Source organism: Gossypium raimondii, chromosome 4, assembly GCF_025698545.1.
Source record: "Gossypium raimondii isolate GPD5lz chromosome 4, ASM2569854v1, whole genome shotgun sequence".
Taxonomy (NCBI): domain Eukaryota; kingdom Viridiplantae; phylum Streptophyta; class Magnoliopsida; order Malvales; family Malvaceae; genus Gossypium; species Gossypium raimondii.
In genome coordinates this window covers 20246072-20264736 of record NC_068568.1, presented here as the reverse complement: position 1 = coordinate 20264736, position 18665 = coordinate 20246072, and the positions used below count along the sequence as shown (strand labels likewise).

The 18665-nt window shown below is 33.7% G+C and overlaps 1 protein-coding gene across 1 annotated transcript; it reads right to left on the bottom strand.

The window, feature by feature from the left end:
• Positions 1-13185: 13185 nt before the first annotated feature.
• On the bottom strand, positions 13186-18559 carry LOC105766700 (uncharacterized). The gene is made up of 9 exons (XM_052629200.1): positions 18358-18559; positions 17974-18245; positions 16970-17125; positions 16822-16899; positions 16532-16726; positions 16380-16457; positions 14888-14953; positions 14540-14605; positions 13186-14431 (listed from the first exon to the last, which is right to left on the bottom strand). Exons 1-9 carry the CDS (start codon positions 18557-18559, stop codon positions 13583-13585), a joined length of 1962 nt encoding a protein of 653 aa, XP_052485160.1. The 3' UTR covers positions 13186-13582.
• Positions 18560-18665: the final 106 nt, after the last annotated feature.

Genomic DNA, 18665 nt, shown 5'->3' with positions numbered 1-18665 from the left:
AATTTGATTTTAAAATTCATAATAATTTTAAAATTAAAATATGTACTTTTAAAAATAAAAATAAAAAGCTAAAAAATTTTTAAAGAATACATAAAAACTTAAAATAAAAAAAATTGGAGACCTAAATAAGTAAATTAATTATTCAAGTTTGTCATACTAAGTATCTTTCCTTTTCTCTTATTTTAATTTAATTTTTTAAATATATATGATTTTAATTTTTTTGGTGAATTATAAGGTGAGAGCAAAGCCCTAACAACAACGTGAACAATTTTATTCTATTCGAAATAAAATCAAATTGAGTTAGAATGATAAAATAAGATTCATTAACTCGATTAACGTAAAATTTTTTCACTGGATTCAATTGAACGCTCACCCTTAATCCATTGACTAATTTGAAGGAAAGAGAAAAGTTTAAAGTGTTAAAAACTTTTATCATTATCTCTTGAAAGAGTTTTGGAGTTGCTGGAAGACCAATTTATGAAGGTATTTATGTGATAAATATTTAAGATTAATAATGAGATAATTTCAGTCTTTAAAGAAAAGTTTAAAGAAAAGTTTAAAGCTTATTAAAACACTGCTAGATGATCACTTGTAGAGGCCTATAAATAGGCAACAGTTTGGCGTCACTTGGTGTGCACTTGTTTAGTGTCTTTAGCTTTTTATTTTCCTATTTTATTGAATAAATTTGTGACACTGTCACATTCCAAAAATGGGACTAGACGAAATAAGGATAAAAAAGAATTTTATTTTTCTTAAGTAAAGGGTAAAAGAGTTTAGAATGCCTTAAAACTTATTTTTATTAAAAAGTTAACAAGAATGAGTTTATTGGTTCAGTGGTGAGGCTTTAGCTTACCATTAGATCCTAAGTTTGAAACCCCTTGTGTGCATTCATCCATAAATTGGCAAGTCTCTAAGGCCCTACCACTGAACCAGCAAATTCATTTTTACTAACTTTTTAACAAAAATAATTTTTAAGGCATACTTAACTTTATTGATTTATACGTAAGGTAAACGAGTGAATGATTTGTAACCATTTTGGTCGGTATTGGACCTATAATTACTTCTTTATATAAAAATAGATTGGGCTTAAGCTAATAGGTGATCTATACGATTGTTAAATAAAATCATTTATTGAGTGAGGTTTCACAGAATTAGATTGATAAATTCGAATTGTATTAACAAAATTGTCTTGTAATTCTCACTTTATTTTGTTCCTTGCTTCATTTTGCATTTAATCTATTTAGTTTGATTTTGTTGCAACAACAATCAAAACGAAATTACATTTCCAACCACAAATCAAGGCTTTTTCAACAACTTAACATGTGAATCATATTTCCATGTTCATGAAAGTGTAACTTCCCATAAAAAGTTAGATTCTAAGAAAAAATAGATAAACTTTATCATACTAAAGTTGGAATCACTTTGTTACTGATCAAATTCTTAGAAGAACGATCACTTTCATCATAACAAATGCTACCACATTACTTTTTTGGATAGTTAAAATGAATAGAAAAAAGACAAGTAAAGTAACTTTAACCATTTTTATTTGGTTAAATAGTAAAAGGAAAGGAAATAATTGAATATAATTTTTTTTTACATTTAGAGAATTTTTATAATATAATTATGTAGAAGCAAAAAGGATGAAAAAATATTTTACATTATAAAATTTATTTACTTTTTTCCTCAATTTTTCCTCTAATTTAGGGTAAATAAAAATTAAGCATTTTGATAGAAAGCAAAGGATAGTCAATTTCTTTAACTTTCCTTACGTAAATTAAAATAAAAGTAAACTACATAAATATTGACACGATTATTAGTAAATTTCTATTTAGATCACTCGATTTTAAAAGGTTATAAAATAGTACCTTGAGTTTTTTTTTAGTCCATTTCTCTTAGATCATTAATTTCACAGTGACCTGGTCGTTAAGTACACGATATATTATTTTAAACGTAAAATAAAAATAAAAGTAATTTCCATGTCATATTTTTCCATTGTAGAGAAAACCAATATGTTGAATTTCACGACAACGAACCCCGAGGCTTGGCCCTTATCATCGACGAGACCCAAAAAGTTATTGTTGGCCCCGAAAAAATCCCTGTCCAGGGAAATGATAGGCTAAACCACCTCCAATTGAGGAAGGGGTGAGGTTGGTGATGGAGAAAAAGAAGAAATTAGAGAAACTACAAGGGACTTAGTTTTGGGTTAACATAATCTTACCTTTCAATATAAAACTCTGTTGGTGTTGGAGTTGGCACTCGAAGATCACAAGTGAGGCTCATGCTCCCCTGTTCAAGTGAGTGTCGCCAAGTAATTTTAGACTACTAAGAGTTAATATTCCGAAATCAACTCTGTTATTGAGAAGATTTCGCTAAATTTTATGACAAAACAAAAGAACACAAGAAAAACAATAGATTTAATCTTGTAAAAAAATGGCAACATTATTGGTTTAGATCCTATAGGAGATAATTAATTATTCTTTGTTTGTGTTGGGGATAAACTCGAATTAAGCAACGAACAAGAACGGATAGAGAAAATTGAACACAAATATTTACATGAAAAAACTCTTCTAAAGAGGATAAAAAACCACAAGCAAAAAAATTAACTAAAATGAAAAATAACCAAAAATGAGTACAAGATGGAAAAATAGCAAACCCTCAAATCTCAAAAAATACAAAGCTCTGTGGCTAAAACACAAAATTCCCTTAAACTCCCTTTTTGTTGTGGTGTTAAGTCAATCTCTCTAGGGTTGCTAAAAGCCCTATTTATAGCCTGAAATTTGTGGGTTAATCTGATTAAAATATTTCTAGAATTATTTAGAGTTCGACTAGGAAAAGATAACAGAGTTTAACAAAGAGAAAAAACCCGGTTTAGTAGGGAACACATCACCACGTCATGACATCGTTTATCGGCTCATCGGGACGTCATACGTCACGTTATCAATACATCAGTTTCTTCTCGTCAAGACATCATGTGTCACGTCGTCGGGATGTTAACTCTTCCACATCATGACGTTGACTCTATTTTGTCTAAAATGCGAGGCACAATCCACAAATCTCCATTTTAACTCGTATTTCTACAACGCCTTCTTTATCAAGCCATGTCTAGGCCTAACTCGATCTTTGCAGGATCCTGACCAAGTCCAAACTGTGTTTGAACTTGGAAACTGGAAGGCTTTTGGTCATCATATCAGTTGGATTATTTTATGTGTTAATTTTATGAATTTGAACATCTCCTTGAGCAACCACCTCCTGAACAAAGTGATACTGAATGTCTATGTGCTTTGTTTTGTCGTGATGCATCAGATCTTTAGTGAGATGTATGACGCTTTGACTATCACAATATACAATAGTTGCTCCATGTTTATTAACCAACCCCCAGAATAGACCTCTTAACCAAATGACTTCTTTCACAGCTTCTGTGATTGCCATATATTCAACTTCGGTAGTTGATAAAGTCACAGTGGCTTGAAGTGTGGCTTCCCAGCTAAAGACGCATATGCCAAAAACAAATAGATATATCGTGAGGGATCTTCTTTTGTCTAGATTTCTTGCATAATTTGAGTCTACAAAGCCCACTAAACCCTCTGAAGTTCTTTCAAACTCTAAACAAGTATTTGATGTCCCCCTTACGTATCTGAGAATCTACTTAACTACTTGTCAGTGTAATTTGTCGAGTCTAGCCATGTATCCACTTACAACACTAACAACATGTGAAATATCGAGTGGAATGCAAACCATTGCATACATTAAGCTTCCGGCTGCACTAGAGTAAGGAATCGATGACATATACTTTTTTTCGTCTTCGATTTGTGGTGACTCTGAAGTCAAAAGTTTGAAGTGTGCAACCATAGGAGTACTAATCGATTTCAAAATTTACATTTCGAACTGTTTGAAGACCCTTTCAATGTACCTTTACTGTGACAAAAATATCCTTACGGGGTGTCTATCTCTGAAAATTCCCATTCCCAAAATTTTCTTAGCTACACCAAGGTCCTTCATCTCGAACTTAAAATTAAGCATGATCAATTTCAGATGGATCTTTAGTCGCAATTAGCATATTATCAACATAAAATAATAAGTACATAAATAATCCATCATCAAGATGATGCAAGTACACACAACTATCATACTTACTTCGTACAAAACCAATCTTAACATAAAAGAATCAAACTTCTTATACCATTGACGAGGAGACTACTTCAGGCTGTACAAAGATTTCTGTAGAAGGCATACATTGTCTTTCTTGCCTTCAATTCTAAAGCCTTCAGGTTGTGGCATATAAATATCCTCCTCTGGGTCACCATGAAGGAATACAATTTTCACACCTAACTACTCTAATTCAAGGTTGTTTAATGCAACAAGGGCTAACAATGTCCTACTGGACGTATGCTTCAAAACAAGAGAGAACACATCATGAAAATCAACTTCCTCCACTTGACTATAGCCTTTTGCGACCAACCTCGACTTATATCTTGTGTCACCTGGACCTAATCCTTCCTTCTTTTTGAATACCCACTTGCAACCAACTATCTTTTTTTTGGTGGGTGATTTCACAAGTTTTCAAGTCTCATTCTTTCAAAAAGATTCCATCTCCTCTTCCATTGTGACAAGCCACTTGCTCGAATTAAAAACCTAAATTGCCTCTGAGTAATTGGATGGATCGATCGAATCAATGCTCTCTACAACACTTAGAGCGTATGTCACTAAATTTTTGTGAAAGTATTTATGTGGTGGTTTAATTTCTTGTCTTTTCCTATCTTGGGCTAACTTTTAATTTTGTAGTTGAGACGTAGGAGTTTGAGAGTCAGATGGAGCCTCTAACTGACTTGAAGTTACTTTTGTACCCTTCTGCAATTCCAAAACAACTTCAACCTCACTTATACTGAATTTCGTTGTGATGTTGTAAACGTCGTGAAATCCCCCGTCCCAACATCAGCTCTGCTCTTCTTGTCGTCATTGTTTGTGATGTTGCGACGTCATCATCTGTTTTCGACTCCGGCTCCACCTTGCTTAGGACATTCTATTTTATTTTGTCGTTAAGAACAGACAACTCCTTTCTTAGATAAAACATCGCATTTTTTTCAAATGTAACATCTCTCCTCACAATCGTTTTATTTGTTTCTAAATACCATAACTTAAAACCTTTAACTCCAACAAGAAAATCCAGAAAAATACATCTCACAACCCTTGGTTCAAGCTTTCCCTGACTGACTCATGCATAAGCAGATGACTACCTCTGAATGTACTAACGTCTAGAGTAAATTTCCTACAACCAAATATAAAAGTTAGGCAGTTTCCACAAGTATACGGTCAGGTTGTAATATAGTTTTTACAACAAAGTACAGAAGTACTTCGATGATCGTACCCAAGGGAGGTAAGTACTAAATTAATAATAACTTAAACATTAATAGATTTAATTAGTATTTTAATTATATTATATTATAATAAAGCATAAAGTGAAAAGAGATTGTTTTATAGGAAAATAAATAGATTGCATAAAAGAATAAAAAAGAAAAACTAATATGTTGACTCAATCAAATTTAGGCATGGGAGACTAACTCACTTCGGTATTCATAACTAATTCCTATACCAGGTTCTACTCAATCAACTAGTCGTTGGCCTAGCAAGATCTCATGATCTTCCACTCAATTAACGAGTTGGCAAGAACTACTTGTCTTTCGACCTCACAGTCCAGACCGAATTGGGGTAATGTGTTTACATATAGACAATACTAATTTTAGGTTCATTCCCACCTAGATGGCTTCCTAGGTTTGTCAAGCCTAGAGTTTAAGTTCTTCTTATCCCAAATAGTTGATCCACTAAGAAATCCTATAAAGAAATTAATTACTCCATGTCCACTCGCTAATCTCCCATAAGAGGGTTAGTTCCTCATAGATCCCATAAACAACATAAACTTGATAAAAAAAGTAAACATGAAAATTAAATCAAGAATAAGAGTTTAAGAGAAATATTGAATTGTACTGATGGTTGAAAGCGCAGAAATCTACAAGAGTTTGATGAATCCACAAATCAGATTCTCCACAAATAAAAGTGTGAAATCCAACTAAAAGAAAATCCTAAGCATTAAAACTGAAAACTAAACTAAAAGTTGTAACCAGAAATAAAAGAAAAGTTATGAGTGCAGAAAAGATGATTCTGAAGTGTTTAATGAGGCCTGTTTATAACTTTAGGGTTGGTTTTCATCCCTAGCCCTAGTTCGACTGACTTTTTACATTAAAGTTCATTGTGCAGACCAAAATACCCTCAGCTCGATAATTCTTCACTTATAAAGCCGGTGCCGCTACATCCTTTGCCCTATGTTGCGACACTAATGCCAATTTACTTAGCTCAGGCTTGGATTCAAGGTTGTGTCGTGACATCCTCTAGCTATGTCGCAACACTGAAGGCAGTCTTTGCTATTTTGGTGTCTTGCTCACTATGTTGTGCCATGGAACCTCTATGTTGCAACATGGCGACCACTCTCATGTTCTCATACTTTCGAATGATGTCCTATACACTCATCAAACATGTTAGCCTTCCTTTAGGCCTACTTTGGCCCCTAAGGTCATATAAACGGCTCAAATCACCCTTTTTATTAATCGAGAACTAAAATTGAAAAATTAGGTAAAACATAATAAAATCGCTTATATTCAAGCTCTTTAAGTACGAAAACTAGTTTAATCTGCTACAACGAATTACAACAGATTAGCAGGACAACTAAATACTTTAAGGTTAAAATAATTTGGAGTATTACCTGACCATATCTCTTTAGGAACCATTCCGTCTAATGCTCGATGTAGAGACTGGTTCACCAAATAACTTGTCAAGTTAACGACTTCTGCCCAAAATTCATTTTCTAAGCCTACATTGGAAAACATACATTAGGTTTTCTCAAGTAAAGTTTTATTCATTCTTTCAGCAACACCATTCTGCTGCGAGGTACCAACAACTGTGCGATGTCTTTCAATTACTTCCTATTTGTAGTAATCGTTAAACTCAGTTGGATAGAACTTGAGACCATTTTTCATTCTTTGCCGCTTTACAGACTTCCGAGTCTTCTTTTTTAGTAAGGTCTTCCACTTCTTGAAGATCCTGAACACTTCATTCTTGTGCTTCAGGAAATAAACTCAAACTTTCCTAGAGTGATTGTCAATAAAGGTTAGAATATATTTGCTACCTCCTTTTGAAGGCGACTAGATCCGAACCCCATAGATTGTAATGAATGTCGTCAAGGGTCTCTTTTGTCTTGTGCACTCCCAAATCAAAGCTAACTAGAGTCTACTTCCCATAAATGCAATGTACGCAGAAATTTAACTTTCCAACTTTGATGCTTATGAGAAAACCTATTTTACTCAAAATGGTCATACTTTTTTTGCTCATATAATCTAGTCGCATGTGCCATAACTGAGTCAATTGTGAAATCTGAATCAAGCTATAATACTAATTTGTTAGGGATCGACCCATATAAACAACAAAATAAATAAATAGAAAAAATTGAACACACAAATTTTATATGAAAAACTCCTCCGAAGAGAGGATAAAAATCATGGGCAAATGAGGCTTTGACTTTCCACTAAATAAGTAAACAAATGAGAGTACAATATGGAGAAAATAAACTTAAATGTACTGAACATACAAACCCAAACCCCAAAAAAGAAAATCCTAACTCTAATAGAGCAAACCCAAACACAAAATTCTAACTCTCATAAAGTTCTCTCAAAAGAGGTACAAAATCCTCTCCATAGTTACCATGAGAACTCTCACCAAAACTCATCTGCAACTACATCTTGTCGCCCTAAAAGAGAATTCCTATAGTACTACATGTTTAATTGCCTTCTAATTGGCCTCTCAAAATAGGGATACAAGGCCCCTTTAAATAATATAAGATTAGAGGTTTAATTATACTAAAATATTCCTAAAATAATAAAAATTTAACTAGAAAAATATAGCAGAGTTTAACTTAGAGAAGAAACCTGATTTATGTGGGGAGCACGTCGCCACGTTGCAACATCTCTATTCACGTCATCCGCCGTTGCAACATTAAGAAGCTTCTCGTCGTGACGTCATCATTTGTTCTACTGAAAATACGAGGCACACCCTACAAATCTCTACCTTGACTCATATCTACCATGCCTTCTTCCCCAGGCCTTATCACGGGCCAGCTCAATCTATGCAGAATGTTAACCAAACCCAAATCATTTTTGAACTCAGAAATCGAAAAACTCTTAGTCTTCAAATCAAGGTTGTATAATGCAACTAGGATTGGTGATACATAAACGGATGTGTGCTTCACAATAGGAGAGAAAACATCGAGGAAATCAACTCCCTCCACTTGACTATCACTTTTTTACGACCAATCTTGCTTTAAACACTCTGTTTTATCCGAAGCTGCTACAATTTGAAAGTTGTGATTCTATCGAACTTCTTAATATTGAAATTCGTTGTCACCATTCCTAAACGAGTCTATTGTGAAATCCAAACCAAATTATAAATAACAAAAATAGAAAAATAGAAAAGATCATACACATAAATTTTACGTGGAAAAATCCTTCAAAGAGGAAAAAAACCACGAACAAAAGAGGCTCTGACAAATGAGAGTACAATATGGAAAAAATAAACCTAAATGTACTAAATGTAAAAACTCAAACCTCGAAAACAAAACCCTAACTCTCATAGAGTAAACTCGTAAAGAAAATGCCAACTCTCATAAAGTTCTCACAAAAGGGGTATAAATTTATCTCCATACTTAACACAAAAACTCTCATGTGTGACTACATCTTGTCGCCACAAAAGAAAAACCCTGTGGTACTACATCTTTAATCGCCTTCTAATTGGCCTCTCAAAACAAGGATACAAGGCCCCTTTAAATAGGATAAGATTAGAGGTCTAACCATACTACAATCTTCTAGGAGTAATAAAGTTTATCTGAAAAAATATTGCAAAGCTTAACTGGGATAAGAAACCCGATTTATGTGAGGTGTGTGAGATGGGTTAGGCCGAAAATACGAGGCATACCTCACAGTTTGGATGGTGAGATGTGTTGAAGAAAAGAGAATGTAAAATCTCACCAACTTTAGAACTTACAAAGAAGAACATAAATTTAGCAATTCAATTTTTTAGGGTTTTAAAAGACCCAAAATGATTGAGTTTTGGATTTTTTTTATAATAAATGACTTCAAAGTGAACTTAACAACCACATTTTATATTGACTCATTGTGTTGTTAGTGATTTTATAAAATAGGCTAAAAAATAAAATTGATAATTATTTTATAACTTTTTAAAGTAAAGTTGTAACATCCAAAACAAATTAGGAGATTATAATTTATAAAATTATCAAAGATTAAATTCTAGCATTAATGGTTAAGAGCTTAGTAAAACCCTTAGAAAACTAAGGTTCAAACCCCCACTTTTGAATTTTCTTCCTTAATTTGTCTACATTTAAAAGAGCAAACTGAAAGATAACTTTTATAATAAAAGTGGTGAAATATAACCATAAAATGGGCATTAGCCTAATGGCCAAGTATCACTTATTCCACTCTCCTTACCTAAGATCAATTCACATATGTTTCCTTCCCTTCCCTTTTAAATTTGACCAAAGTGAGGAAATTACAGGTCGCGCCCCAACTTTGATAAAATTACAATAAAGCCCCTAAACTTTAGAGAAATTATAATGACGCCCTAAAGGTTAGTAAAGCTTAGAAATTTACCCCAATTAGAATTCCATCATCTTCTTATCCTAATTTGAATTTCAAATTGCTCCTCTCCAAATCCTAATAGAATCTATCCTCCTTACTTCTATTTTTTCTCTATTTTTTTCTTCAAAACCCCTATTGCAAAATTCTTTCAAACTCTTAAGCTCTTTCTTTTTCTCTTATATTATTAAATCGATTTTCAAATAGGGAATTCTAAATCTTCAAAATCATCCCTCTCTTCTCGAGTAGATCATTAATCTCTCCAAACTTAAGATTTTTTAAGTCCTTAAATCAGATGTGGATCTAAACTTAGGCTACTATGTACAATTAATTGTTGAATTAAAAGTAACTAATTTGTTTCATTCAAACCCTAGGTTAAACATGCGAACCCTAGATTCAAATATGCGAACCCTATATATGTTACATGTGAATTCTATATATGTGTTATATGCAAACCCTATATATGATATATGCAAACCATTGTACATTTGATACTATTTTTCTTATGCAGGAAAAATATATGTGTATACATGTGAGATCAATGAATCATGGACACATGCCTTTTAATGCTAAAGTATGAGATATTGAATGTTGCATCAATTGAAGATAAATAGCATAAATATGCTAAGTTTATGTGCATAATTATACGAAGCTAAGAATGGAGGACGAAGGAGTTCCGTAGAAGACAATAGCAATTTAAGTCAAAATCGAAAGTTAGTACTGCACGAAGTAGACAACAATGTCATCCAAAATGGATAATCCGAGATGGTAAGCTAAAAAGCCACCAAATCGGGTCGACCAAGATGATAATTTATGTGTAAAGCCATCTAAACCGAACAAGATGGGATGGTCGTTTTAAAACACCATCAAAATTGGACCAAACCGGGGTGGTAGTAATAGTCATCGTAACAGATGACCAGTGAACGACCATCGTCACCGGAAACAAATCCAGGATGATCAATTATTGTCATATGTTATGTGAGATAGTGTGTCGAGCAATGCTCGAAGACAATTCGGATGGATGGGAAATTAAACCATTAAATTTAAACATAAAATTGCATCATAATTATATTTGTATATGTATTGATTTATTAATGTTCCTCTTATTATGCTTAAATTATTATTATGCTATGAATTAAATACTTTATTGTTCGATTGATTATAAAAATGGTTCAATATTAGTGTCTCACTGAGCCGTTGTAAGCTCATTCCCTCTTTTCCTTATTTCTCAGGCAGCGTAGAGAACTAAGACTTGGAATGGCATCAAAGGACTCTCAATTAACAAGCCATTTTTTATTAAGTTTTATTAAAATTTTCCTTAATCGTTTATTTTGAGTTTGTAATTATTTAGTATTTTCTCATATGTATTAGGTTTGGAATTTTTTAACTTATTTATTGTATACATGATATTTTAATATCACCTTAATATTTGCATATCTTTCAATTTAGAAAACTAATTTAGAAAACTATCTTTTGTTTTCCATTGCTTTATAAAATACTTAAAGTTTTAAATAAATCTTTTCCTCCAACTCTTAGCCATTTTTCAAATCCTCACATTAATATTATTGTAATTGAATTACTAAATAAATTTGACTTAAATTAATAATTTTTTCCTAAAACAAAAGAACGATTCTTAAACAAATCAGCTCAAGTGAAAAAAAAATAACTTTACAGAATCACTTTGGTAATCGAATGTAAATGCACGCGACTTAGTCGAAACTCCTAAGCTAGATCGAAGGTGTTACAAAAATGATCTAACTAAAACCTTACAAATAATTGAGTGATTATTCGTTACCAAATAAAATAAAAATCCAAATAAGGAAAATGATACCTCTTTCCTTAGTTTCCTGTCTTTTGTTTTGACTTAATACGAACATAGGATAAAACTTGAAGGAGACTAAAAGTAACACTATATCTGAATTTAAAGTAGTAAAAGAAAATGAAAATTAAGTAAAATGGAAAGTTAAAAGAAAGTAAATCATTACATATCATTTTTAATTTTTATTTGGATAAAAATGAAAAGGAATAATTAATTATAATGAATTTTAGGATCATACTCATAAAACTATTTATAAAAAAATTAAAGAAGAAAAAAGAACATTCCACGTATTAAAATTTTGTTTTTACTTTCATTTCCCTAACTTCTTCCGAAATTGAGGTAAATACAAAATTTAACTTAAGAAAAGCAAAAAATATTCAATTTCCCTACTTCCCCTAACCTAAATTATTAAATCTATCCAAAAAAAAAAGCCCCTTTCCGTCATTTTCCTTTCCTTTCTTCTCCCCTCCCCACCTATCCAAACATGGGCTAAAGTCAAGTCCAAACCACAATTGTTGATGCTAACAAACCTTACCCGTTTCCATGTTTCAATTGGCCAATGGCGGAAGTCATTCAAAATGGTGCGCTATGGATCCTGACAGAGGCTCACATGTAGATAGGCGATTCACCTAAACTAAACTATTAACCTCAGCGATGACACGATAAATTCTGTGCGTTTCATTTGCTCTTTTTGTATTGTGAAATATTTCAGCCTACGTTCACTCTTGGCCTTGCATAATGATCATACACTAATCTGATTTCTTGCACTGCTCAATATATGCCAGTTGTTGTCGAATACATTTACTATTAGGAACAAGATATTTGTCCTTTTACAAAGGGAACCCCTGCAGCCAATCTCGGATACATTTTAAACACAAGTACGTGGTAATGACCCTCCAAAGACCATTCAAATATACGGAAAAAACTCAAAAATGAACGCATCTATTCAAATCTATTCAAATATCTGACATTCACACTTGAGATACAGATAGAACACAGCATAGGAATCAAAGCTCCGAGTACCTAATGCTCATATTTTAGCTTGGTTACAATAGCATGACCATAGGCCTACTAATTGGTGGCTAGCGAAAATATATCTGTTCCAACTCCAAGGCTTTACTTAAAACAAAATTAGAAAGATGGAATATTGAAAGGCAGAAAAATAGAAAGATGAAAAAAAAAATTCCATCAATGAATCGAAAAATTAAAGAAAGAAAATAAAACATTTGAAAAATTACAATTTTAAACTAACATACCCATCTCATTCATCTTCTCCCCTTTTTTGAAAGGATTTGATTCTATGCATTAGGATGAAAAATATCATTTCTCCTATTTTCTTTCTCTCACTTTTCTTCCCTACTAAATACACTCAAAATTCATTTTCTTTCAACTTTCCATTCTCTCCTCTTTCACTTTTTCACCCAACCAAGCACATCCTAGAACTGGCATGAAGGATTGACAGGCTCAGCCATCCTTCCATATGCACATCCGTCTCTCAATGGAACACAAATATGAATTTCAGTACAGAATCTTAAATTTCAAGAGTGTTTTATGTTCGAAAAATGTTTGAGGGCTATATTACACATGCATACGAAAGGTATATCTTTAGTGTCAACAGCACAATATACGCATCATTTTGCAAGAATGAAGAGAAAAAGGGAAAAGAATGTAGGATTGAAAATCAACCAGAAGATTTGAATATCTCGATCACGGAATTGTACATGCCTTTGTTCTGCAAGAGGGTGAAAAACTTGCAGCATATATGTTACAAAATATCTGGCTAAATTTGCAACTAATGCAAACTATTTTGCAGCCTTGTTCCAAGTTAAAAGCCTATGAAATGGGGGAAAGTACCCATCCCCCATCTAAATCTTAAGTTTAAACACCCCCCAAGAAAAAGAAAAAAAAAATCATGAAAGATTATTTATCTGTTAAAGCTAAATGAAAAAACAAAAAACAGGAATGTAAATCTGTCCTTAAAAAAGGAAAAAGGAAAAAGGAAAGCCTGAGAAAAAATACCTCTAGCCTTGAAAATTGACTGAGAGATGCTTGCAGCCATAGTCACAAATGTCTAGATTTTTGCCGACAAACTCAATGGTGAACGATGTCGGCCATGAAGGTTTTTTAGTTTTGTAAGTTCTTTCCTCCGCTTTCTTGCCTCAGCAGCAGCCACTGCATCCAGTACTTTCTTACTCGTATAATTTTTTGATTCTTTGTTCTCTTCTGGCAATGCACCAACAAAATGAAATGCTCCTATAGGAGCCTCTTCAGTCTTGACAACATGATCTGTTCTATTCTCAAATGTAGTCCCTGCAGAACACAGAGGTCCAGGCACAAGGACCTCTTCTTTAATGTGGGACATACACTGAACACCAACATCTGCAGGAAGCCTAACTGAAGTACAATTCTTGTTATTAGGACTGGCTTCAATTGGGTCATTAGCCTCTTTTTCAACTTCTACCGGTAAAGAGGAATTATACTTCTCGTTCATGACAGGTTTCAAATGACACCCAGCGTTAAAATGATTACTCACAGAAGTTTCATCTTCAATATCTTTTGTGCCACAAGAAGGCTGAGGATGCAGTCCACTCCGTTGATCAGGAAGAGAAAAAACCCAAGGGTAGGGCACTACATATAAGGCAGTCTTAGGTCCATTCACATTTATGGGGTTTTCTTGATTAAAAGATGAATCAAGCCTACCATTAGCTGGTGAGGAAATGCTAGATGGAACAAAAATGGCATTTTGGCCACATTGTGATTGAACAGGATGTGAAGATTGAACACTGGAAGGCCAACAAAAAGGGAGAAAATGATGTTGATTATAAAAGAAATATGGATAGTTTCCAGATGGACCAGAAATATGATGATCTAGAAGCTCTGCAGTAGTTTTCCCTTCATCAGCTTTCAATGCCTTAGCCATCTGCAGAGAAATATATGCCGAAAATGGTCACTTTTCAGGACCAAAAGAATGTCAAATAGGTGAAGTACTTTCAAAATTGAAAGGTGCATTAACAATCATATATGTTACCTCTGCCTTCAGGTGCTTATTGGTGCTATCTTGAGATTGATACTCTTTCAGGGCCAACTCTTTTGCCTTCTCAGTAGGAATGTAATCAAAAGTGAATAAGTTACCATGCAATATTAACATGAATTCAATAACAACCAAGAAACCTATTCGTGTATTTATCTTAGAATGAAAAGTTACAACCAAAGAGTTCAAAAGGGTAGAGACCTAAAAACTTCGTTTGAGTATTTGTTTTAAAACTACTAGCATAACAGATATACTCTACAAGTCCGAAAGGTCAAGTAAAAATAAAATGTAAATACAACGCTCTATTGAATACTTGAGATAGTTATCTGAAGAAGCCCCACTTACCCTCTTCAAATTTTCATTCTCCTGTGTTAAATCTGTAACTTTCAGGGTCAATTTTTCGCAGAGAGCCTGAATTAAAAAAGTTCAGCCATAAGTAACACTCAGCAGTAGTTAACCATAATTCAACTTTGGAGAGCAATTAAACCAGAAGAAGATTACCTATGAAAAAGTTTGCTGAAGTTTAGATATTATAATCATTTGACTTGCTTAACAGTAATACATGCAATGTTGCAACTAGCACATGTTGACCCAAGCAATGAAGGCAAAACCAAAAACTAACTGGAAATATGTGTAGGAGCCAACTGGAAGATAAGACCCTAAGAAACCTTAGACTTGATAGACATGGGATAGCACCACCTAACAATTGCCATTCCAGTAAATTCAACTTCTAGCATTCACAACACATGATTCCACCATAGATTTTTCCAGAACCAAACACAGACTCATACAGATACCCGTACAAGGTAGATATCTTGGGTCTGATATTCTAAATCCTAAGATCTTAGGACAATTAGAGGGCATTTGACACTTGTACAAGTAATCACTTGCATAAACTGACAAGGCAGATAAGAAAGTGCCTACAATATAATGTCCTGTCCAACAAATATAATTAATGCATTTTGAAGCAGCCATCATTAAATAATTAAAGTTACTAAAATAAACCAGGAACTACTTTCTATCAATTGTACTATTCAGGTATTCACTAATATAGGATGTTTGGAGAAGGTCATCTCATATGGGTATAAGGATCAACCTTAAGGACTTTTAGTTTTTCTAAGAATAAAATCCCAACAGAACCCAATAACAGTTTACTGAGTTGTAGCAAGCACAGCCCCCAAAAAGTATTGTTGAATTTTAAAACAAGGGTAAGGATGCCAGCAAAATTACTTATTGAGATGGTGTCATAGTTTACCGGACACCAGCTCAGCCAGTAAGTTACTTAACTGCAAAAGAAAATACAGATACTTATGCTTATATATAATTTTCAAACTAAAACAAACTTTTTCATACTCATTTTAGGACAAACTACTTATCCATTAAGTAACTTCCTTTTAAGAATAGGTTTCTCTCTATGTAATAAGACTGATCCTTATTTAAAAGGACATACAAAACAATAAAACACTAAGCAAATTTTTTATCAGAAAAGAAAACCCTAAAAAGATCTATGTCTCTCTTAACAAGTCCTAAGGTTTCAATCTCCCTTTGACGTGCTGAGCAATCATTCACAGTACGTCATTTCAAGAAATGTGACAAGGGGAAGGCAGTATAATTGTGCCAAAGAGTCGTGGTTTTAAATTAGATGAAGGAAAAAAGGGAAACGGGAAATAGATAAGGCTTTCTCAAAATAAATTTCAGAGACATTCTCATTAGACAATAAAAAAAAATTACAGTCAAAGCAAGTAAAAGATACAGGTAACTTACCAAATGGAGACTGACAACAAGGTAACATATAATCTAAAAGCAAACAGAACTGAACATGCAACAAATCAATTACCTGCCTTCGGCGAATCGTTTGTCTAGCAGACTCCCTGTTTGCTAATATTCTACGTAATCTCCGTGCTTCCTTTTCAGCCTGATAGAAAAAGCTTCAGATGAAATATAAAGATCAATCTTAAAGAAAGAAGATCAAATAAAAGGTTGTTCCACCTCAGTTAAATTCTGTCTTGACCTTCCCCCACCACCTGACATGTGTTTTATTGCACCTGCAGGACTTGATCTGACTGATTCAGCATTCTGCTCAGTCTTCACTGGTTTTATGAGAGCATTGTTCCCTGTCATTTCATTCAGCGGACTATCCTCCCAAATATCTTTCTCAGGTATTCCCACAGTGCTGAATAATATCTAAAGTTAAAGCGAGGAACCAGTATAAGTAGATTAATAAAATCTAAAAATAAACATATAAATAAAAAATGCAACATATCACAAACACAACCAACCGGCCTTTCATGAATCATCTGCCAATCAGACTCCTTACGGGTTAACATTCTATGCAATCTACATGTTTCTTTTTCAGCCTGATAAAGAACAATCAGTCAAAAATAGTAGCATTTGAAAAGCACAATGGTAAATCAAACAAGTTAATACCTTGGTTACATTCTGACTGGACCTCACCACCCCATCGGATGGGTATCTTTCAGCGCTAGGATGACTCCCATTAAGCGACTCAGCTACTACCGATTCAATAACTACAGATGTGCTCATCACTTGACTTTGCTCCTGGCCTATTGTAGCTTGATCCTGCTATAAACAAAAATAGTTCTCAAGTCCTGCATAAAATAGTGTCACTCTCACTTATAAGAATAGTGTCACTTGCTGACAGATCACTTCGTCCAATTAAGACACAAGATAACTTGTCTAGTTAACCACATCAGAATTCCAATAAAGACCCAACAGGTTTAGCTAACCACATTTTCCATATCAATGATTATTACTTATGTTCTAACTTTCTAAAATTAGAAAATTTTCTATGGCCACCAGTTTCTTACTAGTTTATCTATGTTCTTCTTCTTCCCGCGTATAATTTAATTCCTTTAAATCCCAGAAATAGAAAAGTGAAATAAAAGCTGACCAAAACTACAAAGTGTTCAACATTAAGATATTCGCCATTATTATCTTCAAATTCTTGCATCGCATTTGACATATTAACATCGATAAGATCAAGAACTTAACAGATTATAAGAAAATCAATAAGTTATTTGAGTAGTTGGTTATCTTTAATTAAATATATTAACAGTAAAAGAATTTTTTCTTACTATTCAAAATGACATTTCCAGCAATCACAATACAGAATCATTTTATCAAATGAAATTTCAAGTATCATGAAAAAAAACCGAAATGTATAATTTTGTTTTTGAGCAAAAAGAATTAACTTCTTTTGGTATGTATTATTTCCACATTTTCAATAATGAGCATCACTTTCAAAAGGTAATTTAAATCACTAATTCCGGGCAGACACAGTGAAAAGCCACTGAATAAAAAATATCAGAATTTTTTCTTAAAATAGAATAGAATAGATAAATAAATCGAAAATATCGATAAAACTATCCTTTCAAGTATATATATTGATAAAATTATATTGATTCACCAACCTCAGCGAGATCCGAACCGGATTGAACCGGGTTCGAACCGACGCCAGAAGGCGGTGACTCAGTACTGGTACTGGCTCGCTTCCTCAGTCTGCTCCCTTTGCATCCCCATTTGGCGCCAAATTCAGCGGAGACGGAAACAGCAAGCCGCTTCTTCGAATGCGCCAAGGCGGCCAATATCTCCGCCGCTTCCATATCCATCCGATCCGCCGCCAACGCATCCTTCGCCGCATCTGCCGTTGGCGAAGCGCACGAGCTCGAAAGAAAACCTCTCCCTAATTCCATCCCAAAGAGGGAAAAACGAAACAAAAATTCAAAAACTAAGGGAAAATGAAAATCAAAAGAGAGGAAACAGAACACATTCAACTTCTTTGTAAGGAAACTAACCCAAAAGGAAAAGGTCTCTTACAAGTCTCTGCGGCGCCTTGAGGATGTATCTGAGAGTGCCACGTATAATTTTTATGCCACGTAGACGATCAAGTGACTCGTGTGTGGGGTCCAGCACGTGCGAGTGAATGGAATTAAAGAAGCAGAAATTGGCATCCGACACGCAGATGTAGTGAGTAAATACAACGTGGGATTTTGTCATTTGGGGTTCTACGTGGGAATGGGAGGACCAGGTAAAATTAAAACCTTCAGGATTTAATTTCACCTCTTCTACTGGTTTTTGGGGTAAAAACTGGAAATCATTTTTT